The sequence below is a fragment of the Gobio gobio genome (assembly GCF_949357685.1).
Source record: "Gobio gobio genome assembly, chromosome: 5".
Classification (NCBI taxonomy): Eukaryota; Metazoa; Chordata; class Actinopteri; order Cypriniformes; family Gobionidae; genus Gobio; species Gobio gobio.
The window spans coordinates 42,123,734-42,148,247 of record NC_137101.1 but is presented as its reverse complement, the minus strand read 5'-3'; the positions used below and the strand labels follow the sequence as shown (position 1 = coordinate 42,148,247).

The window sequence follows — 24,514 nt, the reverse complement described above, 5'->3', positions numbered from 1 at the left end:
TCTAACAGTGACTCAAAATTTGTGTACAGGAGTGCAACGGCGAAGTGCGGTGGTCTTTGGACAAAGGCAAGTCGTTCTACCGTGGCCTCTGAGATTGTCGATGAAATATGTGGGAAAAAACTTATCGTGCCTTCATCAACAAGGTGGAATTCCTACCACGATGCCTTGTCCCGTATCAGTGACATCCCGGCCCAAGATTTGAATACGCTTTGTACTAGACTGGACATCAGAGCCCCGACAGAGCGCGAGCATCTATTCCTAAAGGAATACTGCAGTGTTTTGAAACCGCTGACAGTAGCACTGGATATCTTGCAAGGTGAAGATAATTGTTACTATGGTAGTCTTCTACCAACCCTGGAGACCCTGATGTCCAGGACGCTGGCACTTCAAAATGGACTGTCGAGGATTACAGCAGACCTACCGGGTGTAATTGTACGGGTAAGCCAATTCTTATTCATTAGGGGTGTTGATGGACTCGATCTACTCCATCTATATTCAGAATTTTTCTGAATCAGATCTAGATGTAGTCTTTTACAAGAAATGTTTTCATTGTTTTATGAAACTTCCCCATATTCAAGTGAATAAAAAAGAATGCATGCAAGCTAGAATAAAACATTTTTTGTTGTTGTTGTTTAAAAGCAGAGGGTCTGTACTTTATTTTGATATATTGCATGTTCAGATATTCATACAACAAAAACGCTGTTTTAGGCTGGCAACTTTTTTTTAAAACGCTGGCAGGGAAAGAGTTAATAGCCTATCTGAAATATAGCCTAGGCGTATGCCAATCCATTAACGGGCGTTTCTTCATAAATATTCAACATTTTGATAAATGCATTATGCCTCCCTTGATAGTGAGTCATGTTTCTGAAAACTAAGCTCATGGATTCTATATCATTTTGTTCTAGGCTATCAAGACGCGATTCACACCGGTGTTGGAGAGCAGAGAAGCTTTATTGGCTGCCTTGACATTGCCGAAATTTAAAGTTCGATGGATAGGGGGAGCGGAGCGGAGCGGAGGGAAGAGGCGCGTGCGCTGCTCATCGCGGAGTGTCGCACTCTACCCCATGATGCAGACCCGGCTGAGAATAAAAAACGAGAAGTTGCCGCACACAGCAGCTCCAGTGAGAAGGACTTTTTTTCTTTTGACAAGAAGGAGGATGCAGCGATATCCTTTAGTGCAGACTCAGAGGTACTTGAGTACATGAGAGCAGGCTCAGAGTTAGAAGTTCTCAACCGTTTCGCCCGAGTGAAAGCTGTATTCATGAAATACAACACTGCCACACCATCTAGTGCACCGGTGGAAAGGCTGTTCAGCCTGGGAGGTCTTGTACTTTCCCCCAGAAGAAACAGACTTTCGAATAAACGTTTCGAAAGACTGCTCCTGATGAGGTATAATCACCCATTTGGTGCTGATGTGGAATAGGTTGCCTGCTGTCCATGCTCAAGCCCATAAATATACTATTTTCTACTGTGAAGAAGGGCCAGTATATTCAGTTATGTTAGCCTTTTTAATTCTGAGGCTAGTGCTTTAACTTGTGCTTGATTTTATTTTGGCTAAAATGTCTTTGCCTCTAAACTGTTTTATGCCATTTTATTTTATTTACACAAGCCACTGACATCAAGCCATTTTTAAGTTATTCATTTTTTTCTGTTGGATATAGATGAGGCATGTTTTATTTTGAGACATTTCACCCATTTTGAGGTTACCATGTTGTTCCTAAGGAGCCTATTTATACTTTTTTTTTTTATAATAAAGAGCACATAAGAAATACCTGTTATGTCTTCCATAGTAGAATTTTATTTAGGCCTACACATTTAGGAACATATATTTGGTTCTGCCCAAGGTCAAGCAACATAAAAGTAACGCAAAAGTAACGAATAATGTAAAAAGTTACTTTCCAGTGGGGGTAACTAAGTAAAGTAACGGATTACTTTTTTAAAGAAGTAACGAGTAACGAGCAAACACTACTTTTTAAAAGTAACTTCCACAACACTGGCCATGACACCACCACGGCTGACAGGTTCTACGCCCTGAACCTGGACGCCAAGCAGGAGACAGAACACCGCCTTCTGTTTGAGGCAGCCGTGGTGGGTGAGGAAGCCACCCCGAAACGCCCCTCTGCCTCCACCAGCCTGAAGAGGGCGCGTGAGAGAAGCCCGCCGGCCTTCGCCACCCCGCAGCCCTCTTTGGTAAGTCCGTCTTTTTGTGGGTCCGTTTAACCGTTTGCCTGACGTGTAGATGCTGGGTTCGCTGACACTTTGTCTTTCTCACTCTTTGCAGGACACCCCGAGGAAGGACGCCCTTAAGAGGATTGCGGTGGTCCGGCTGACCCCTCTCAGGTCACCTAATAAGGCGGTGAAGAGGATCATTGAAAAGGCCAAGAGGCAGAGGAAACAGACAAAGTTGATTTAGTTGTCTTTTTTTTTCTTTCAGTTTTTGGTTTTAAAGGGGGGGTGAAATGCTGTTTCATGCATACTGATCTTTTTGCATTGTTAAAGACTTGGATTCCCATGCTAAACATGGACACAGTTTCAAAAGCTAAGGTGGACACTTGATGGGAGTATTTCTTTGCCAAAATTAGTACTTCCTGTTAGTCATAAGTTTCGGAAAGTTTTTTTCGATCATGGGTCCGCTTGACGTCAACAGGGCGGAATTTCCTTGTATGGGCCGTACGGACAATTTTACCGGAAGAGCGCGCGCGCGCGAGAGAGAGCGCGTGAAAGCAATAGGCTACGTTTTATAAACAAGGCCCAGTTCGACGCCGGATTTTCAAATCGCCTAATACTGAAGGATGGAGCGGTCCCAACGATAAAGGTCCCAACGTTGGAACCGCAGGCAGTGAGTAAGACTGCTTCAAATGTCTGTTTTTGCCTATGCCCATCAAGTAGCCCAAACATGATCACGTATTGATCAATGGAGCATGCGATGTATAGTGTGTACATTTGTTTAGCTGGCCACTATATGTGTATGTTTGTGTATTGTAAAAGCACTCCAAACAACAATACACAAAGAGTGGGGAAATATGTTGAACTAAATAAGCGCGCTTCTTCATTCAAATGCGCTATTCCATGTCTTTCTATGTAAACACTAGCCTGACGCGCAAAACCAGTCCGCTTACTACAAATCATGTCTACACAAACCACGCGTAAACACACACACACACACACACACACACACACACACACACACACACACACACACACACACACACACACACACAATATAATTAAAGTATAAATGTGTAAATAACACAAGCCGCTAAGCATATTATATAGTTAGTGTAACTTATACCACATAGAGATGTCCTGCTCTAGTCGTTTTTGCTGCTGCTCCTGTTCAACTTCAGCCTCTGGGTCTGATTCCGGATCATAGATGTATGGCTGTATCTGATTAAAAGCCATTTTTTATGTTGAATAAAGTTTTTTCCCGCTTTTAGGGATGACGCAGCTTTCAGACGCACTCAACACAGTAACAGCGGCGCGTGCTCGACATTCTTTAGCCCGCCCACACGATACGCCCCAAGCCGCACAGCTTTTTTCTGAAAGACTCGGAACAGCGCATCTTCCTTTTATAATTATAATAAAAATAAAGACTTTTCGGAGATATGCAGGATGCAATGCTACTCTATAGGTACTCAAGATTGACATGAGACTGACTGAAACTGAGTGTCCCCCCCCCCCCCCCCCTTTAAATAAAGGTTCTGAAAAGTTACTACTGTCTTGTCTTTTTTTGATGCCACACAAATTGATTAAACACATGTATCTGTACTGAATACAACAGATGATTATATACAGACTATATTAAATGACACTGATATTTCACATTTATATGTTCTTGATAATATAAGCCACCCATAAACACGAGCACACCCAACTGTCCACAGTCCACTAAATTTCAAGTCATTTCAGTGCTTAATTTGCATAAAACGCTGTGTCCGTGGAGCCACTGTTTGACGGCCACTGAACAAGCTGGTGTTTGGACCTTTTTGTGTTATTTTGGTTCCGTCTGGTTCCGCTTGGTCCTATTCCGATGAAACCTGTTTACCTGTCTACGTCTCAGTGCTCTCTATCAGAATCCAGAGTTTCAAGAAGATCAGAGAAACTTTATTACTATGGTAGTCAATGGTTGCTCTATCTGCTTGGTTACAAACATTCTTCCAAATATCTTCTTTTGTGTTCAGCAGAACAAAGAAACTCATACAGGTTTGGAACAACTTGAGGGTGAGTAAATGATGACAGTATTTTCATTTTTGTGTGAACTATCTCTTTAACTGACAACTTTATAGCAATAAAATCGCTGACTAGCCCCTGTAAATGATAAAATGACCCCACGAGAAACAATTACCATCCAAATAGGGCTTAAGAATGAACAAAGTGACGAATTTTGTTGTAAAAACAGCACAAAGAGAGAGCAATCAATATGATTATATCCTTCTATATGAAGCATAAACTTTATTCAATCGACAGCAACACAATTGTTTAAAAATGTCAATACACAATATTGTTTATGGTGAAGTCATTGTATCCAGTAACAATGATTTTGGACAAATATAATGTAATCTAATGGAAAACTATGCAAGTGGATTTTGAATAGTGTGCCACCCCCTTTATTCTTTTTTATCTATCTCCCAACCAACATTTAAAGGGGTAAGTGATATTTGAAAAATGCTGTTTGTAAGTTGATCGGACTGACACAACCAGACACAACAGACAAACGTTTAGCCAATGCATATGACGGTGGAGGAGAAAAGACTGTTGAAAGAAAGATGCCTGAGAAAATTCATAACGGGAAATACGCTATATAAAAAGCAGTAGTGTCTGATTCTGTGAGTGAGCACATTAGTTATCACAGTTGAAAACCAAAAGAGCACCTCTTCATCTTAAAATGTGTAATTGCACTTCAATCAGCATCAAACTAGTAGAGAATGAAATTTGACACCACTCTGGCTGGACTTCTGGGGGTAAAAGTTCTACTGGTGTTATAGTTTAACTGATGCCCATTTTAAGTTGTGACTTCTATGGCAGATATGAACGACTGGCCACAGATTTGTCAATTCTGAAAGCCTGTGCAATGTCTATTGCAATTAAACGTCCGCACTACTTGATGTAGGTATTATTGTAAAAATAAAAAAAGGATTTTATTACTTGAAATGACAGAAATATGTTTAACAAAAATGCCTATAAAGTTATACTTGTTACAGTATGTGAACAGCATCAAAAATGTAGTAAATTCTAGAGTCTCACAACTGCATGCTCATCATGAAAGTGTGATGACAAAATCTGTATTTCCAGAATGAGTTTGCAAATGACGTTTCAGGTCTCTTCGATATGTGAAACTCTTCTCACACTGAAGACACTTGTAAGGCTTCTCTCCAGTGTGAAGCCTCGTGTGAATGTTAAGGTTTCCTTTATGTATGAAACTCTTTCCACACTGAGGGCAGGAGAAAGGCTTCTCTCCAGTGTGAACCCTTATGTGAACCTCAAGGATTGATTTGGTTACGCAAGTCTTTCCACAGTGATGGCACATGTAAGGCTTCTCTCTGGTGTGAGTTATTACATGATTCTTAAGACGATTTTGGTCTGGGAAACTCCTTCCACACTGATGACATATAAAACTGCTCTCTCTTAAATGAATCTTCAAGTGCTGATTAAGGTTTACTTTACATCTGAAACCCTTTCCACACTGACCGCATTTGAATGGCTTCTCTCCAATGTGAACTCTCATGTGAGTATTAAGACATTCTTTTCGTGAATAGTTCCTCCCACACAGTTTGCAGGTGAAAGGCCTCTCTCCAGTGTGAACTCTCATGTGAGCATTAAGGTTTCCTTTAAGTGCAAAACTCTGTCCACACTGAGAGCAGGTGTAAGGCTTCTCTCCAGTGTGAATTCTCATGTGACCATTGAGGTTTTCTTTACGTGCAAAACTCTGTCCGCACTCTTGGCAGGTGTAAGGCTTCTCCCCGCTGTGAGTTCTCATGTGGGCTTTAAGGTTTTGTTTTTGAGTTAAACTCTTTCCACACAGATGGCAGAGGAAATTATCGTTAGATACGGTTTTTGGAGATTTTGAAGTGTTTTCAGTCTGTGTGGATTGTTTTCCAGACATGAAATCATGATGTTTATCATACTGATCTTTCTCTTCCATTCCATTCAATTCTTGACTTTCTTCTTTCAGTGCAATCATGTCTAATAAAAAAAAAAAGATGAATGCAAATTAACACCAGTTCAATGGCAAAAAGGAAAAGACATCAAAATACTGCATTAAATCCAACAACATGTATCCTAGATCCTATAACCAATAAGAGGAGTTATATATTATTTCAGAATCTCTTCTCAATGTTGTTAACTGTTCGCTTTTATTAGGACTCATCCGAAAAAACAAGACAGCTGGCAGTTATAAAAACCCTAATCATTTAGCCCAAGAAAAATGGTTTATTATGCACCAATCCCAAATGATTAGCTCTTTTGACAACATAATCCCTATTCGTATAGAACTAGGTTTCTAAGCAAGTTTGAGTTAAAATTCTTATAACCAGGGTTTTTCCTACATTGAAAATTTTTTGGCGGCCGCCAAAACAAATTTTTGTCCCGCCAAAGCTTTATTTGATGAGTGATTGTGATTTATGAATGATGTAGAATAGATGCTGCGCTTGTAACTGAGGGACAGAGAGAACGATCAGAGCTCCTCCCCCGCTCGCACGCTCTCTGTCTTCAAAATAAGCATTCTTCGCTTTCTAATATTTCACATATTACGTTAATCAAAATCAAAAGGTCGGAAGACCGAATCCATGTTGCACGTGGCGCTATCAGATGATGTTTTACCGCTTTACCGCTGGGTGTGACATTGACTGATTCTCTGACCAGTTGACATAAACCATACTTTCAATAAACGGGAAACAAATCCTATCAAGTTATGAAGTGTTTTCTGTGTGTTGACAAATCTTTCGCGATGTTCTAACAGACGGGATGCGCACACAACGCGTCTGCTAATGTCCGATTCGCCATAATGACTCCTTTGAACCGAATCATTTTAACGACTGGTTAGAACAACTGATCTGTCCAACACTGAACTCACAAATCAGTTTAATCATTTACTCTGAACACATCTGAAATGAGAACACAAGTGTGCTTACACAATTTAGCAAGAGTGGGTGTAAGAGTTAGTTTAATTATCCACAGTCTTTCAGCTTATGTTCATAATGTGTAGTAAAATAAATAGCCTATAAATCACTTAGACTAGAGTGAGGTGAACCGAGAACAAAGTTGTTGTTAGCTAGCTGATAATTTTATGAAATTGTATATGGCAGAAAATTAGGCTATTTGTTCATTTTTTTCAATACTACTTTTTAATATTGATATGATTATATACCAAAACAATCATCAGTAAATAGTGTAAAAATGAGGAACAAAAACAAACATCAAGGTATCCCACATGAAAAAATACTATAGTATATTATAGTAAAATTACTATAGTGTTTTTGAACCATACTATAGTAAAGATACAACAGTAAATTGTAGTATATTGTAGTATATTATAGTATTTACTACACTTTGTTAATTTACAGTAGTATATTTACTATAGTACGGTTCAAAAACACTATAGTATTTACTGTAATTTGACTATAATATACTATAGTATTTTTTCATGTGGGATCAAAATAAGATAAGCAAAAGTTACAAACTTTCTTTGAATTTATTTGAAATGTATTGTCAGTATTGCGCTTGCAGATCACGTGGGTAGGGTACTTTTTTACTGTGCGTGCGTGTGTGTGTGTGTGTGTATGGATGACCATGTCTGTCAGCCACCACCGAAGACCATTTTTGACCCAGGAAAAACCCTGTATAACCTGACATATTTCACACGGTTTAAGTTCAGGTATGTTGATATTTTGTTTGAAAAATGTTTCTGATCCTCTGTATTTGAGGTTTGATAGAGCGAGTGCTCCAAAGCTGGTTTGATACAGATGAGAAGAAAAAATAAATCCCTTATAGACAACAAATGGAAAGTTGATCACTAACATTTACTTTATTCAAAATAAATGTTCAAAAGAGAACCAACCTGTTTGTTCCTCAGTATCTTCTTGTTTCACTCTGAATGTTTCTTCAATCTTCATGTCTTCAATCTCCTCTTTAATAAACGCCATCTTTATAATAGTGTGTTACGTGGATCCCAGTCGCTTCACCGGGTGTTTTTCTGTGCGTTTGGACAATCTGTCATGATTAAAATGAGAATAATTAACAGAAAGAAAAATAAATTCATATTAAATCTCTGAGTGTCCCTCAATCAGCTTTAGTTCAGTCAGGGTGAGAGTTAATGCCCTGGTTAGAAAAAAAAGCTTAGAACTAGCACTAAAAATGTATAAAAGCATACAAATTACACACTTAATATTTGTGATTTATATTTTGTATTATAATAAATACATTTAATAAATTACACTACTTTAATAATTGACCCTTCGCTAAGCAATGCCCGAAAACCGCCACAGGCCAATCGTGGCTTAGCAACCATAACTAGGCGTGGAAGGTCTGTCAAGCTTTCGACCGAGTGGTTTATTTCCACTACTGCACAGGGTTTTCTTATGAGCAATTTAACAGCTTGTGTGAATTTTTTTAACATTCCAACTGACCCAAGTGCACCACAAACACACATTCCTCTTTCATACAAACGGGTCAATAATGAGATCAAACAACTTTCACTGCATACTCAATTGTTACTGGCATTAATGAAATTAAGACTAAATTTGAACCACAAAGACCTTGCCTTCAGATGTAACATCCATTTACAGAGTGTCAGCACACTGATCCAACTCTTGGCAACTTGTCATTTTGGCCACACAGGGATGTCATTTCTGAGAACATGCCAGCTAAATTTAAGGAAGAATTTCCGAATACTTTTGCCATCTTAGACTGCACTGAACTTAAGATTCCAAGACCAAGTCAGACTTACTCCACGTACAAGTCTACTAACACCCTTAAATCTCTAGTTGCCTGTGATCCACAACGTGTGAGCAGTAGACTGGCGCGCTAAAAATACAAGCAGGAGAATGTTATCATTGCGAAGTGGTCAGGCTAATGTCTTGAGTTTATTCCACAAGATTTATGGATAAGCTGTTTGAGTTATAATTATTAGATTATTTTCTAATTTCATTTTTTATTTTCTTACCCTGCTATTTCCCATTTGAATGGTCAGCGTATGAGGCGGCTGACCTATAGGCTTTAGCTTCAATTTATTAAATTATTTTATAAAACGATTGCAAAACAGGATGATTTTTTAGTATTTAAGCTTTCAAATGATACCTAGTTTATGATTTCATTAATTTTGATGGCTGGTTGGTTGATGGTTTTTTTTCTTTCCAATTAACTTCACTGCTTTCATTAAAAGCTGAGCAATGTGTCTTTAGGGTTCTCTGATGACCAATAATATTTATGATGTTAAGATCTTTAAGCGATATTTTTTAGCATATGCAGAATTATCTACCATTAATGTGAAAGTAAATCCTTTAAAATTATTTGCTTCAGTCTATTGCAGATATAGAGATTCAAACATGCATATGTATAACTACGGTTTCAGACGCCCAGGCAACTTGCTTTCAAATGTCCACAAAGCGTTCACGACCAGTGCTGTGCCGAAATCGGTGACCTAGACAAATCTGTCAGTAGCTGTTCCTTCAATGTTCGCTCGAGAACGCACCTGACGCCTGTGAACCCTATCGTAAGATTCGTGACTGCTCATGGAGGACCGCCTGTTGAAGTGCTGTGGAGAAACATGATTGAACATGCAAGAAGATTGATTAAAGAAAAATTGTATTACGTTTTCTGTGTTTTTCCCCCCAGTTTATTTTAGCATTCTGAATGTCGTTTATTAATTAAACTCATTAGGGTAGTACAACGAAGTGCAGTTGGATGCTTTTAAACTGTAACTGTTCTGCTGGAGTTATGTTTTTACATTGTGTGTGGGTTTGTATATATGCTATGCAAACGCCGCAATAAAGAAACTTCCCCTTTATGATTCTATATTTTTCTCCTGTTTAACAGTCATTTTTTCACATGCACGAGAAAGTCCGTATAAAAACACAAACGGAGAAAGATCGGTGTATGCATATATATATATATATATATATATATCAGGGTATCTGCAGCTTTCACCAAGTCAAATGTAAGACTTTTTAAGACCTTTTCAAGACCATTATGAATTAAATTTAAGACCTATATCACGCAATAAAAAATAAAAAAAATTACAAAAGGAAATGCAGAATCACAAAATTACTTGCAAAGCATATTAATTAATTCAAATTGAACAAAGTATTAGTAATCTTGCACTTCCTCATAGCTCAATCCCACTAGGATTAATATACAAACACAAACACACTACCGGTCAAAAGTCTGAGAACGGTAAGATTTTTTAATGTTTTTACATTCTGCTCACCAATGCTGCATTTATGTTATTAAAAATACAAAAAGCTGTAATATTGTGACAGTTCTGTTGTGACTGTTTTCTATGTGAATATATAGTAAAGTGTAATTTATTCCTGTGATCAAAGCTGAATTTATCATCATTACTCCAGTCTTCATTCTTTGATGGATTAAAAAAAAAAAAAGATTTCTGAAGGATTATGTGACTCTAAAGTCTGGAGCAGTGATGCTGAAAATTCAGCTTTGAATCACAGAAATAAATTCTATTTTAAGATATATATTGAAATATAAAAGTTATTTTAAATTGTAAAAAAAAAAAAAAAAAAAAATAAAAAAAAAAAAAAAAAAATTGCGTTTTTGCTGTATTTTGGATCAAATAAATGCAGCCTCGGTGAGCAGGAGAGACTTCTTTAAAAAAACATTTTAACAATCGAACCGTTCTCAAACTTTTGACCGGTAGTGTGTGTGTATGTATATACATTTTTTGTGAGATCAAAATTACTGATTTTGTGGGGGTCATTTTCAGAAATGTGCATGTTTCTTTTTTTTCATAATTAGGATGCCACATTTACCATATCATTATATTAGATGCACAATAGTCACACATGGCAATAAAACAAACAAAATGCATGAATCTTGTTTGACAATAGGACAAATAAATACAACTTAAATATACAGATACAAACAGTGCTTTAAGTTTAGGTAGGCTACTGTTTGTTTTTCCCCGTTGTTGTTGTTTGATTAATACTAACGACACAGGGGGGGGGGGGGGGGGTATAGGCTAGGCTATATTGGGTTGCTTTCACTTTAAGACCTACAGTAATGAGCCCATAGATATGGATATGGATATCTATGAATTAGCCTAGATTCGGTACACTCGCGCGAGCGCTGAGGCGGCAAACGCGTGCAGAATCCGCGGCCAGTCTGACATCAGTCCGTGTGTCAGTAGCGAATGAGTTCGGGGTTTCCATCGCTGTTTAAACTCTTTGTTTAGTGCTATCGGGCATATCAAACTTTTATTTGGTCATTATACGAGATGGCAGGTGAGAAAGATTCGCCTTTGCTTTCACTATCGCGTGAACTGGAAGAACTGGAGAACTGAAGCTGAAGAATAAAATCCGTTTGATGTGTCTGTGGTACAATCAGAGAGAGCCTCGCGCCAATAACACGAAAGCTGATTGGCTGCAGTATAAGATGCATGTTGGTCTCTCACTAGCGAAAAAACGAACTAACAACACACACACACACACACACACACACACACACTCACTCTCTCTCTCTCTCTCTCTAAAACATCGCGGGAGCATTTCAATGAGCAATGGAGTAGCGTTACATGGACGTATGAAAATTAAGACCCGTTTAAAATTATTTAAGACCTAGAACTCAATACTTCAGCGAATTTAAAACTTTTAAGGCCTTACAATTTTGATTTTGAATTTAAAGACATTTAAGACTTTTTAAGATCCCGCGGGTACCCTGAATATATATATATATATATATATATATATATATATATATATATATATATATATATATATATATATATATATATATATTTTTTTTTAGGGATCTTAATGAATGATCGATTAATTGTCGACACTACATTTAATCGATAAAACCTATGCTGCTCAACCACGAAACATGTAAATCAGACACGATAATGATAATGATGCAAGCGCGCCGGAGCTCTGTTTTGAACCATTTTACAGCTAGAGTTACACCTTCATCTTAACTACAAGTTTGCATGTGCATTCGCAGCCTTTTGCTTTGTGCAAGTGTAAGTTATATTGTGTTTATTTTGTGTGGGCCTATCTATAGCTGAATTTTTAATCTCATATAGGATGCATCTGGTTAAGAATTAATGCAGTAGTGAAGTGTGCCGGTGATCCGCATCAGCGCATGCAGCTCACATCGATTCATTTTACAATCCTATAGCCCTTTATTTAGACTAAAAACCCATCCCATTGATTTGGTGAGGAACACAGCGTTTTGTCAGCGTTTGCACACCCTGTAATGCGGTCGGCTATAAGCCACTGCTGTAGACGTTGTATATGCAGTATTAAGGATAATGATTAATCGATTAATTGATCGTTAATTTAAACGACGATCGATCAGAAATTTGTGTAAATTGACATCCCTAATATATATATATATATATATATATATATATATATATATATATATATATTACATAATACATACATATCAAATCAATATAAAAAAAATACTCCATTGTGACAGACAAATTATCCTTGTTCTGCAAACACAGTTAAAGTTCAGTTCAGAGAACTGTAGTGTTTCACTACAGAATCCAGTTCTCTTTCGCAAACTATAACACAGAATTATGCCTAAATGTCGGTTTTGTCCAGTATCCTCATATAAACCGTTTAACATGAGTTAAATAATGTCTAATGAACTTAAAGAGTTGTGAGGAAATAGGGCGCATGTGACAGTGCATCGGATCCGCGTCATGTTCGTCATTAATATTAATCACTCACTGCTCTTGATTAAAGAACTGTTGTAGCTTTAACAATGATTAATCTATATTTAATTCATAATACGTTTGAAGCCAAATAAATGTAAAAAAGCTTTCAATTACACTGTGATATTGAATGGCTATAATTAATGTTTAAAATTAGGGGAAAATCTATTTCATAGACATCAGTATCTGATCAATGAGATCTTTTTATGAATGAAGGCCAGTTTAATTAATATTTATATACGGTCTTTGTTTTTTCTCCATTAATTTGGTGATTTACTGTGAAATTATCACATTATTAAATATATAAAATAGCATGTTTTAAACAGAAAAATACCCACTATCTATCTACCTTTTGTATTTATTGATGACAGACTGATAAGCACACATGCTATTTATGACTGGATGTAACTTTTGATACTTTGCGGTAAAAGTGGCTCTCCTATTGATCTTGTCCTATCAGTGTGGCTCTCATGAAAAAAATTGCGAAGACCACTGAGCAATAGGGCTGTCAGTTTTTATTCGCTATTCGAATATGCATTCGAACATGACGTGAAATATCCGTAATCGAACTATAAATAAACTATCCAGTTTTTAAAGTACCATGTAGCGCATTTTTTACAGTCTATGATTAGACCGTTTGTTTTTTATTGTTTGCCATCTCATCCAATAGAGGGCGCTCTAAACGTATTGCAGCGTAGGTCCATGACCAAATCAAGCGAATAATAGCCAGTCTGTTTTGAAAATGGAAGATAACTCTCAGAACGGCCAGCCTGAGCGGACAATTACGACCCCAACCCATCTTAAAAGTAGTGTCTGCAAACATTTTGGGTTCTACACCGTAGATGGTAAAGTAACAGTTAAAGATAACCACTTCTCTAAACATTGACGCGCAAATGCCTGTGTGTGCCAGGCACGTCTGTGCGCTCCGAACGAGTGTTCTCCACCGCGGGGAACATCGTCAATAAAAAGAGAGCCACACTTGATCCAGATCAAGTCGATAGATTAGTGTTTCTAGCAAACAATATAAAGAAATGAATTAGGCTATAGGCCGTTCTCCTGCTGCTGTTTAAGTTGTCACGTTATTGTTTGTGCCTGTTCTGATACTGTTTTTTTCCATGTAGCCTTATGTTGTGATTGGCTATGCATAGTGGAACTTCATATCGATTAAGTTGATAACCTGCTTTTTTGCAAACATTAAGTTAACAATTTGTTTTTCCAGACAGGCTATGGCCTGAGTCCTGTTTATGACTGTCAGACTGTTGATAAATTTGTGATTGAATCTCCGTTACGGTGTTGTTGTGAGGTTTTTTTCGGTTGGGGGCGGCGCTTGTAGATATTCGAATATATTCAAATACATTGCTTGATATTATATATCCGTTCGAATTAGCTTTTTCTCAAAAATGACAGCCCTACTGAGCAAGAACAAAAACTAAACATAGTGAACATAATCTTACTTTGGATTTAATGATGGATTTACTGATAAACTATTAAAGTTTATGATTGTTTGAATTAGGTGTTTAGTTTTCATAAAACCCAAACTGTGTTAATCAGTCCCACATATATTATATCATATATTTAAAAATTAACGATTGTTACACTGCATATATTTTTCTCCTGAGAACCTAAGCTTTCATTTGCACCTATGGGTAACATTAACATGTGTCATTTAAATGCTGATATTGACAACAGATAATGCATTATTTGTATGTACTGTAAGTGTTGTGAGCATTCACCCTTATTATGTTTCCACTGATTCCACTGGCCTGGAATGTCTTAAGATATTGATGCTTGGGTTGGAGGTCTACACGGGTTCAAAAATCCGAGCTACCGCACGTTACGTTACCAGATGTGTTTTCTTACCTTGTTTGTGGTGTCAGTACATACATATTTGAGCAATTTAGAAATTACAAATCACTTTTATAAAGATTTAGCCTGACAAGCCAGACTACCAGGTAGTCAATCAAGATGTTGGGTCTGGGAACTCACCATTGGCAGGGCTCAATCCGAGGGGCGGGATAAACGGTTGTCTTTCAAAGTCCCTCTGCACGCAATAGGATAGGATAACAACCAACCAGAGCAACGAAGAAGGTGAAGCGGAGCTAGTTGATAGATTAAACTTTCGCCGTAACCGGTCGGCAAAACTCCAAACACATTTTCCCTTCTTAAAGGGTTAGTTCACCCAAAAATGAAAATTCTGTCATTAATTACTCACCCTCATGTCGTTGGACACCCGTAAGACCTCCGTTCATATTCGGAACACAAATGAAGATATTTTAGTTGAAAGCTGATGGCTGAGAAAGGCTTCAGATAGGCCTCCATTGGCTTTCAGTACATTTACACTCACAAGACTCATAAAAGGCACTTAAAACGTCTTTACAAAGTCCATCTCACCACAGTGGTTCTACAATCATTTTACGATGCGACGACAATAGTTTTTGTGCGCAAAAAAAATCTAAATAACACCTTTATTCAACTTGTTCTTGTCTTCCGTGTGTGCCTCCACGACGCATGCGCGAGAATATGACGCAGATCCGGCGTTCGGACACATGACCCAGAAGTGAGGAGGAGATTTGTTTACAAGCAGAGGAAGACGCGCGTATCTAAGGTGTTGAATTCTACATTGATCGTGCTTTAGGTCTCGACGCAATGCTCAAAATGGGGCTAAAGTGTGCATTTCATGGATTCCCGAACCCCGGCGCTACGTCATATTCTCGCGCATGCGTCGTGGAGGCACACACGGAAGACAAGAACAAGTTGAATAAAGTCATTATTTTGATTTTTTTTTTTTGCGCACAAAAACTATTGTCGTCGCTTCGTAAAATTATTGTAGAGTCACTGTGGTGAGATGGACTTTGTAACGGCGTTTTAAGTGCCTTTTATGGGTCTTGTGAGTGTAAATGTACTGAATGCCAATGGAGGCCTATCTGAAGCCTTTCTCAGCCATCAGCTTTCAACTAAAATATCTTCATTTGTGTTCCGAATATGAACGGAGGTCTTACGGGTGTCGAACGACATGAGGGTGAGTAATTAATGACAGAATTTAAATTTTTGGGTGAACTAACCCTTTAAGAATGACTTCAGTGCCGTTCTTTGTTCTTTTCTCAAAGAAAAGCTTAAGTCCAAGTCTTCCAGAAGCCGATTCGAAAGACCACTGTTCGCCAGCTTCTTTGTTTACGAGTAGCACGCGGAACCGCGGCAACTCTGCCGTCATTATGTTAAGCCCGCCCACCGACTCTATACACGATGTGATTGGCCTGACTAGAGTTTGGTTTTTCCAGCTCTACACTGGCTGCAAATAAGATTAGCTGCCGCTACGGTGCGTCTAGTTTTCTAGGCTAATAAAGATTAACTTGAAGTGACAACCATGAGTTAATATTTAAAGTCTGTTTATGAAGCATTTACATAGACGTTTAATGTGGATGAGCTTAAAGGGAGCACACTGAGCTTTATTGGAACAGCAAACCCTTTTAAATTAATAAATATTATTACAATTTTGCTAAATAAATAATCTAGGACATGTATTAAGTTCATAAATTGTTTTAACATGAACAGCTATTATTGAAAATATCAATGAATTTATACTTTTTCTTACTGATGTCACACTGAAGCTGTGTGATTTGCATAGTAGTGCACCCTTTAAGCTCACCTTACAATAATATGAAGTCTTTAATAATGACAGCAGTGTAAAAGCACAGAACACCAGTAAACTGTAAATTTATAATATAATGAATTTAAAAGCACAAGCCAGTAATGCCTGTGATGTAATATATTAGTGCAGATGCTACAGAACATTGCTAGCTTACTAGCGGTATAAGATTGTGTGCTACACTATGTTGCTAAAACTATCTTTTGGATCGAACTGTCATTATTTCCCACATCCAGGTTCCAGGTTATAATATGCAAAAGTCTAAACATTAATCGCTTATTATCTTATATAATTATTGAAAATAGAGTCTTAAACATCTAAAAATTGCACATTTAAGGGGCTCCTCTTCTGGTGAAAGTTTTCAGACAGCTTTCAAAATGGCCACCAGACAGTGTGAACATATGAATACACATGAATCTCAATCTGCAATGGCCTGATTCTATCTATCTATCTATCTATCTATCTATCTATCTATCTATCTATCTATCTATCTATCTATCTATCTATCTATCTATCACCATCTGTTCACCATTGGAACATATTTTTAGCTTAACTAGTTCTACTTTTAGAACTAAAAGCGTTTATTTCCAATCCAACACAGTACCGACCGCAGCTTCCATGTCCTAAAGTCCCAACATGCATTCCGTTGCTGACGTCACGTTCCCAGAATTATTTGATAGCTGGAACCGAGCCTGGCGGGAAGACACAGACCCGACTGTCTCATATTCCACAATAAACTGCTATTAACAAGTCAATAAACAAGTTGCGGAAAAATATTATTTTTTGTCTCAGCCTACCTAAAGCTGACATCTCCCTTCCTTGTACCTGATTGCTTGTTGCTTTGTTGGATTCAGGGGGCATTCTGTATTGCTATTACTGTTCACATATGCAACAGGGAAGATTACTCAACATCAATGTGAATTTTGTACATAGGCTAAACCCACACACCATGTTAAAAGTGTTAGAATATATATATATTAGTGCTGGGCGGTATACCGGTTCATACCGAATACCGGTATTTATTTATTTTATGATATGAATTTTGATGATACCGCAATACCGGTATATGCCGCTTTAACAACGTTCGGAACGCGGCGCAGCGCGTCATTGTTTGAGAGGGGACGCATTTCATTGATGCACTGTAGTAAAAGCAGTCAGAGCACAGTTGAGATCGCATTACAGCACAGCCTATGGCTGTATCCTATACTCTCATTCACTATTCCATACGTTATCACTTTATTTGAAGGAGTGAATGAAAACGTGCGTGAAGTCGGACAACCGTTGTGTGTACATCGGCTGTACACTCGTTATTGCGGTGCAATGGGATAGAATGAGTGGACTCAATAACGTCCACTAGGGTTTTGGACACCACTACAAAGCGCTGTGCCCTCCAAATAATGCTATATTTGAGGTTATGGGAGCGATGTCGGATTCAGCCCTTGATTATAGTTGAGAATTCAAACTACACGCGGCGCGCGAGAGAGAGCGGTTTCTGCACGGAGCGCTGCGATGAGTTTAACAACGCTCACCACATGGGTCATATAGCACTGATATAGACCGGAGCGAGCACGTTTAATTTTTTATGGACATATTTCATAAACTCTAGTGCTCTAGACATGAACCAGATGCGTGTATGCGCGCATATTTCATCACGTCTTATTAAAATGAAATGTGCACTGATTACACTGATACCGTGTGTCTGATCACCAACGCGCTGACACGATGGATTATTCAAAAGACAATGATGTAAGTTAATAAATAAACTGAGAATTCAAAGAAGAATGAGCCTAAAAGTAACTGCTTTATTCTTTCTGTGTTAAACTGATGTGTGTCATTCGTTCAGAGAGTGCTCTTAAATGTATTGCTAATATCCGCGTTTCTCCTCGTTTTGGCAGTTTGTTGTTATATAGGGTTCGATTTTTAAAATGCTTAAGGTGCCCTCAACTCAACTTTTAATATTCAGGTGTCTGGAAGTATGATTCTGAGCGTGTTGCAGGTCTGTGTTTTATTGGTTGTTGTCTCTCCACAGCATCATTTTGTAAACCTGTAGACCTATTAACTCTAGTGTGGAATTTTTCTACAATATTCACTCGTCATGACAGTAAAACAGGGTATTCTAGTCAATCTCCTTCAGTATTTCCTCTTTAATCAGTAGACAATGTGATTAACACCATGTCATACATAGGGAAAAAAATACCGTCATATACCGTGAAACCGATATAATTTAGAAAAATACCGTGATATACATTTTTGGTCATACCGCCCAGCACTAATATATATATATATATATATATATATATATATATATATATATATATATATATATATATATATACACACACACACACTCTGAGTTTCAAAAGGCTCAAATGCCATTTCTCCATCACTACTTGCCATTGAGACAATTCGTTTTTTACCATAAACGGATTGAGCTAAATAAGACGCACATTTTCTCGTGTGGATTCGCTTTACTTTATAGAAAAATAACGTCCGTGGTAGATAAAGTATCACACTGTTACAATAAACGAAAAGGAAGCCATTTACACCGCTTTTAAAATCTAAAATTCGTTCATCTGCCGAACGGGTTGCATTAATTTAAACACTTTAAATATTTAAGAACACAAACCTTTCTTCAGCCGAATCACAACAGATGCAGGAGCGCGGCGCAGACATATGACGTCATACCGACAAAATAAAAGTCCCGTTCAGCCGCGGCTGTTCAAAATAACAAAAGTGCATAGAAATGTACATACAATATACAAATAATTAAAGATGTTATAATAAATCAGAGTTTAATTATTGGTGTGAAATACATATATAAATGAATGTTGTCCAATGATGTGTTGAGAAAAATATTTTTAAAAACAACGAAAAAGTGTCAGATTTGTCTAAAAAGCAAAACTAAAATATGTTACACTACAGACATACTTTAGCTAATCAATTTTTAGGCTACTTAATATCATTTAAATTCAATAGTGAGTAATATGACTTTGGACTTAAAGATATATGACTAACTGAATTTGAGTTCGTTTTGAACAACAAATTTGTGTAACTATTGACCCAGATATCGTGAATATCATAAACAATTGTCTTTTGACTGGTAATGTTCCTGACTGCTTCAAATTAACTTCCGTGACACCCAACCATAAGAAGCACTCGCTTGATTCCACACTTTACTTCATTTGTATACTTGTTTCTTATATTTCTTTTTTTTTTTATTGAGCAAAATTGCAAATTAACAAAACAGTAGCTTATACATGATAAGAGATCAATGACACACAGAATTGAGAAAAACAAATAAAATAGTAATAGAGTTGCAGTAGAAGTAGTACTAATAATAAAAACAATAGTAGTAGTAGTGGTAGTAACAACAATAACATTCATGATAATAATAACTTATAACTGAACATTATTATAAAGTGTTGCCAAATATCAAACTAGCTTTACTGAAAATGTCTTTAAAGGGTTAGTTCACCCAAAAATGAAATTTCTTCCATTAATGACTCACCCCAATGTTGTTCCAAACCCGTAAGACCTCCGTTGATCCTCGGAACACAGTTTAAGATATTTTAGATTTAGTCCGAGGGCTTTCAGTCCTGTGAATGTAAGTCTGTGCACACTTTGCTGTCCACGTCCAGAAAGGTAATGAAAACATCATCAAAGTAGTCCATATGTGACATCATTTGGTTAGTTAGACTCTTTTGAAGCGTCGACAATACATTTTGGTCCAAAAATAACAAAAACTAAGACTTTATGAAGCATTGTCTTCTCTTCCGGTTATCTTGGAATCCGCGTTCACGAGGCCACTGTGACGCTGCTGACGTGAGACGCTGTGACGTGTTATCTGGTGCGACAGAGCTTCGTTTGTAGTCTGAGGGAGACGCACGCTGTACTGAGTCTCCCTCAGACTACAAACGAAGCTCTGTCAGGTCACAGCGTCTAACGTCTGCAGCGTCACTGTGGCCTCGTGAACGCGGATTCCAAGATAACCGGAAGAGAAGACAATGCTTCATAAAGTCTTAGTTTTTGTTATTTTTGGACCAAAATGTATTGCCGACGCTTCAAAAGAGTCTAACTAACCAAATGATGTCACATATGGACTACTTTGATGATGTTTTCATTACCTTTCTGGACGTGGACAGCAAAGTGTGCACAGACTTACATTCACAGGACTGAAAGCCCTCGGACTAAATCTAAAATATCTTAAACTGTGTTCCGAGGATGAACGGAGGTCTTACGGGTGTGGAACAACATTGGGGTGAGTATTTAATGGAAGCAATTTCATTTTTGGGTTAACTAACCCTTTAAATGACAGTCATTTCAAGTTACTCAAGTGGATGTGATTCTTTGTTGCTTAAAGGGATATGTCACTCAAAAATAAAAATTGTCACCATTTTACCCGCCATTATGTCTTTTCAAACCGGCAAGACTTTGGTTAATCTTGGAAGTAACACAACTGAAGATATGGATGTTAGAGGAAGGATGGATGAAATATGGATGGAAGAGAAGACAACACTTTGAAACATGTAAAATTATATTTTTTTATATTATTGTTTGGAACAAACTATATACAAACTAAACAAAAACAAACAAAAGCAAATGTCTTTGAAAAAAATGAAATATTAAAAAGTGTGGGAAAAAACAAAGAAAAGGGGATGAAGAACTGATTAATCTACAGGTAGGTGATGAAGGTATTGATTGGAACAAACTATATACAAACTAAACAACAACACACAAAAACAAATGTCTTCGAAAAACATGAAATATTGAAAAAGTGTGGGGGAAGAAACAGAAAAGGGGATGAAGAACTGATTAATCTATAGGTAGGTGATGAAGGTATTGATGGGAACAAACTATATACAAACTAAACAACAACACACAAAAGCAAAGGGCTTATAAAAAAAAAAAGTCCTTCCTTGTCCTGCTCCTCAGCGATCTGAAAATCAGCAAAATGCGGGGGGAAAATCAGTACTGTAAGTTTCAGTGTATTAGTACTGGAACACCTCACTGTGAGTAGATTTATTTTTGTATAAGTTTGCCTTTTTGGATATTAAATTATTGATTATTAAAATAATTATTAACATGCTGTATTTAAAAAAAAAAAAAAAACACTTTTAGCCTATTATATTACAGTCGCACTAATATTCATGTGAAATGTATTCATTGAAATGTAGGTTTACAACTCCAAAATGCACATTCTACTCAAATGGCATATCAGCAGGAGTGTTGTGAATTACGTACCTTCACAGATGTGCATGCTGAGGAGTGAAATTTTCCTTCTCTATTGTCGAGGGTGCAGGGACGAAGGTGGGTAAGAACCACCTCATCACCTACATAGAGGTCAGTGAGCGGCTCTTCCCTCCGCAAGGGAACATCAAAAACTCTCTCCACATTGAAGCTGGATATCCAGAATGGGGACATGCGTGCGTGTCATCCTCACGCCACGCAACTAGAAAATTAAAATTCATGGGTGAGTATAATTGTACCAATATGGATCCACTGGAGGCAAGGTTTAAGAACCCAAGTGCAGTTTATTTACAAAACAGAAAGTGAACAGAACAGACTTAGGCAAGGCAAGGCAAGGCAAGGCAAGTTTATTTGTATAGCACATTTCATACACAGTGGCAATTCAAAGTGCTTTACACAGAAATGAAATAAAAATATTACAGTTATAATAGGAATTAAAAGAAATAAAAAATAAAGAAAACATTGAAAGATAAAAATAAAGAGTATAATTAAGAATAAAAATAAGAACAGGGTTAAATTTAAGCATATAAATTAAAATGCAAGCAGTTCGGACAAAGCACGTACAGTGGCACAGTGCTCATTCTGTAAATGCACTGCAGAACAGATGTGTTTTGAGTCTGGATTTGAAAGTGGCTACTGTTGGAGCACATCTGATCTGTTCAGGAAGCTGGTTCCAGCTACGGCTGGCATAATGGCTAAAAGCAGACTCTCCTTGCTTTGAGTGAACCCTTGGTATTTCTAATTGACTTGATCCTGATGATCTGAGTGATCTGTTGGGTTTGTATTTAATCAGCATATCTGCAATGTATTGAGGTCCTAGGTCATTGAGTGATTTATATACAAGTAATAGCACTTTAAAATCGATCCTAAATGTAACTGGAAGCCAGTGTAAAGATCTGAGGACTGGTGTGATATGGTCATATTTTCTGGTTCTGCTCAGGATCCTGGCAGCAGCGTTCTGTATGAGCTGCAGCTGTCTAATGGTCTTTTTGGGAAGGCCGGTGAGAAGACCATTACAATAGTCCACCCTACTGGTAATAAAAGCATGAACGAGTTTCTCTAAGTCTTGCCTGGAAACAAAGCATCTAATTCTTGATATGTTTTTGAGATGATAGTAAGCGGATTTAGTTATTGCTTTGACATGACTATTGAAACTCAGGTCTGACTCCAAAATCACACCAAGATTCCTGACTTGATTTTTTGATTTCAGGCCTTTAGCCTCAAGATATGCATTCACCTTGAGAATTTCATCTTTGTTTCCAAATGTAGTAATTTCAGTTTTGTCTTTGTTTAACTGAAGAAAGTTTTGGCACATCCAACTGTTAACTTCATCAATGCATTTACATAGAGAGTCAATGGGGCTGTAGTCATTAGGTGATAGGGCTAAGTAGATCTGGGTGTCGTCAGCATAGCTGTGGTAAGCCATTTTGTTATTTTTCATTATTTGGCTCAGTGGCAGCATATACAGGTTGAATAGTAGTGGTGCAAGAATTGACCCTTGTGGGACTCCGCATGTCATGGATGTCCACTCAGACTTATGGTCACCTATACTCACATAATAACCTCTCCCTTCTAAGTATGACCTGAACCATTTGAGGACCATTCCAGAAAGCCCAACCCAATTTTCTAGCCTGTCAAGAAGTATGTTGTGGTCAACAGTGTCGAATGCAGCACTGAGGTCCAGTAGTACCAGAATTGATGTTTTGCCTGTATCTGTATTGAGGCGAATATCATTTATAATCTTTATGAGCGCTGTCTCTGTGCTGTGATGCGAAACTGTGACTTAACTTGAACTGGTATACACAAATACTGATCTTCCCTTGTAGGCTGAAGTATCCTCCCTTTGTAAAAATGTCCACTTCTTCACCACACATAACTGGTGAAGTTGGACACAGGGCATGTTTTGCAGATCTCTCTGCCTCCTCGATCTCTGCCTCCTCTGTGATGTCCTGTGGAACCGTCTTAAATTTAACTGTTCCAAAGCCAACATACAAATTCATCTGGCAAATGTTTTGGAAAGGGACATAGCTAACACTCTCCTCGAATTCTGGGGTAAAGCCGTCTTTATTATTTAAAGTACACCATTTCACCGTCACTGATTGGGAATTACAATTTTTCTTCCCTTCGTTGAATAGCTCAGGAGTTGTTGGTTCGTTCAGGTCACTATGCACTTGCACCGTAAAAGCGCTGGGGGAGAAGTTGGAGTTGCCATGCTGAAGAAAAGAAAATACAGAGAAAGGTACTTGTGAAAACTTTGGCAAATATTATTATATCATTTAATCAAAAATCTCATATCAAGACTGAGAGAAAGAGTTACATTTAAAATACACAGAATGATCTTTGACGCTCAGTGCAGCCAGGAACAGGAAGGGACCATGGGTACAGCTGACAAGGCCATGAGGAGTGTTCGCAAGCTTATTACTACCCAGCAGGCAAGGTTGATATTGTTAGTGTTTTTTGTTGTTTATGAGAACGAGGTACAGCTGACAAGGTCAAACTTAGTATAATTACTGCTTACCCTCATGCAGTCCGGGTTCATGTTGAGTTCGTTTTTCAACAACCAGGGTTAGTGGGTTCCGCACAATCCTTGTTGTCCTCCTCAGGAAGTTGTGTAGAACACAGGTTGCCTTCACACAGAGGCTTCTGCATTGTCAGGACTGACACAAATTACACGCCGATACATTCGCCACTGTGCTGCGAGTATACCAAATGCATTTTCAACAGTCAGT

At 37.7% G+C, this 24,514-nt stretch overlaps 2 protein-coding genes across 2 annotated transcripts in view; both read right to left on the bottom strand.

Moving 5' to 3' along the window:
- Positions 1–24,514, bottom strand: part of LOC307126546 (uncharacterized protein) — a gene marked incomplete at its 5' end in the record, with an annotated part of 1,586,879 nt that overhangs the window by 931,255 nt on the left and 631,110 nt on the right. The window lies entirely within an intron of this gene.
- On the bottom strand, positions 4,090–19,203 carry LOC307126774 (uncharacterized protein). The gene is made up of 3 exons (XM_079817465.1): positions 19,165–19,203; positions 8,057–8,208; positions 4,090–6,183 (listed from the first exon to the last, which is right to left on the bottom strand). The coding sequence occupies exons 2-3, from the start codon at positions 8,139–8,141 to the stop codon at positions 5,258–5,260; spliced, it is 1,011 nt and encodes a 336-aa protein (XP_079673591.1). The 5' UTR covers positions 8,142–8,208; positions 19,165–19,203; the 3' UTR covers positions 4,090–5,257.

What these genes read in the sequence shown, in the direction of transcription:
- LOC307126774 (XM_079817465.1), bottom strand. Translation starts at nt 8,141, where the DNA reads ATGGCGTTTATTAAAGAGGAGATTGAAGACATGAAGATTGAAGAAACA. An exon ending in AGATACTGAGGAACAAACAG is followed by an intron (nt 6,184 to 8,056) that starts GTTGGTTCTCTT and finishes TTTTTTTATTAG; the next exon opens with ACATGATTGCACTGAAAGAA.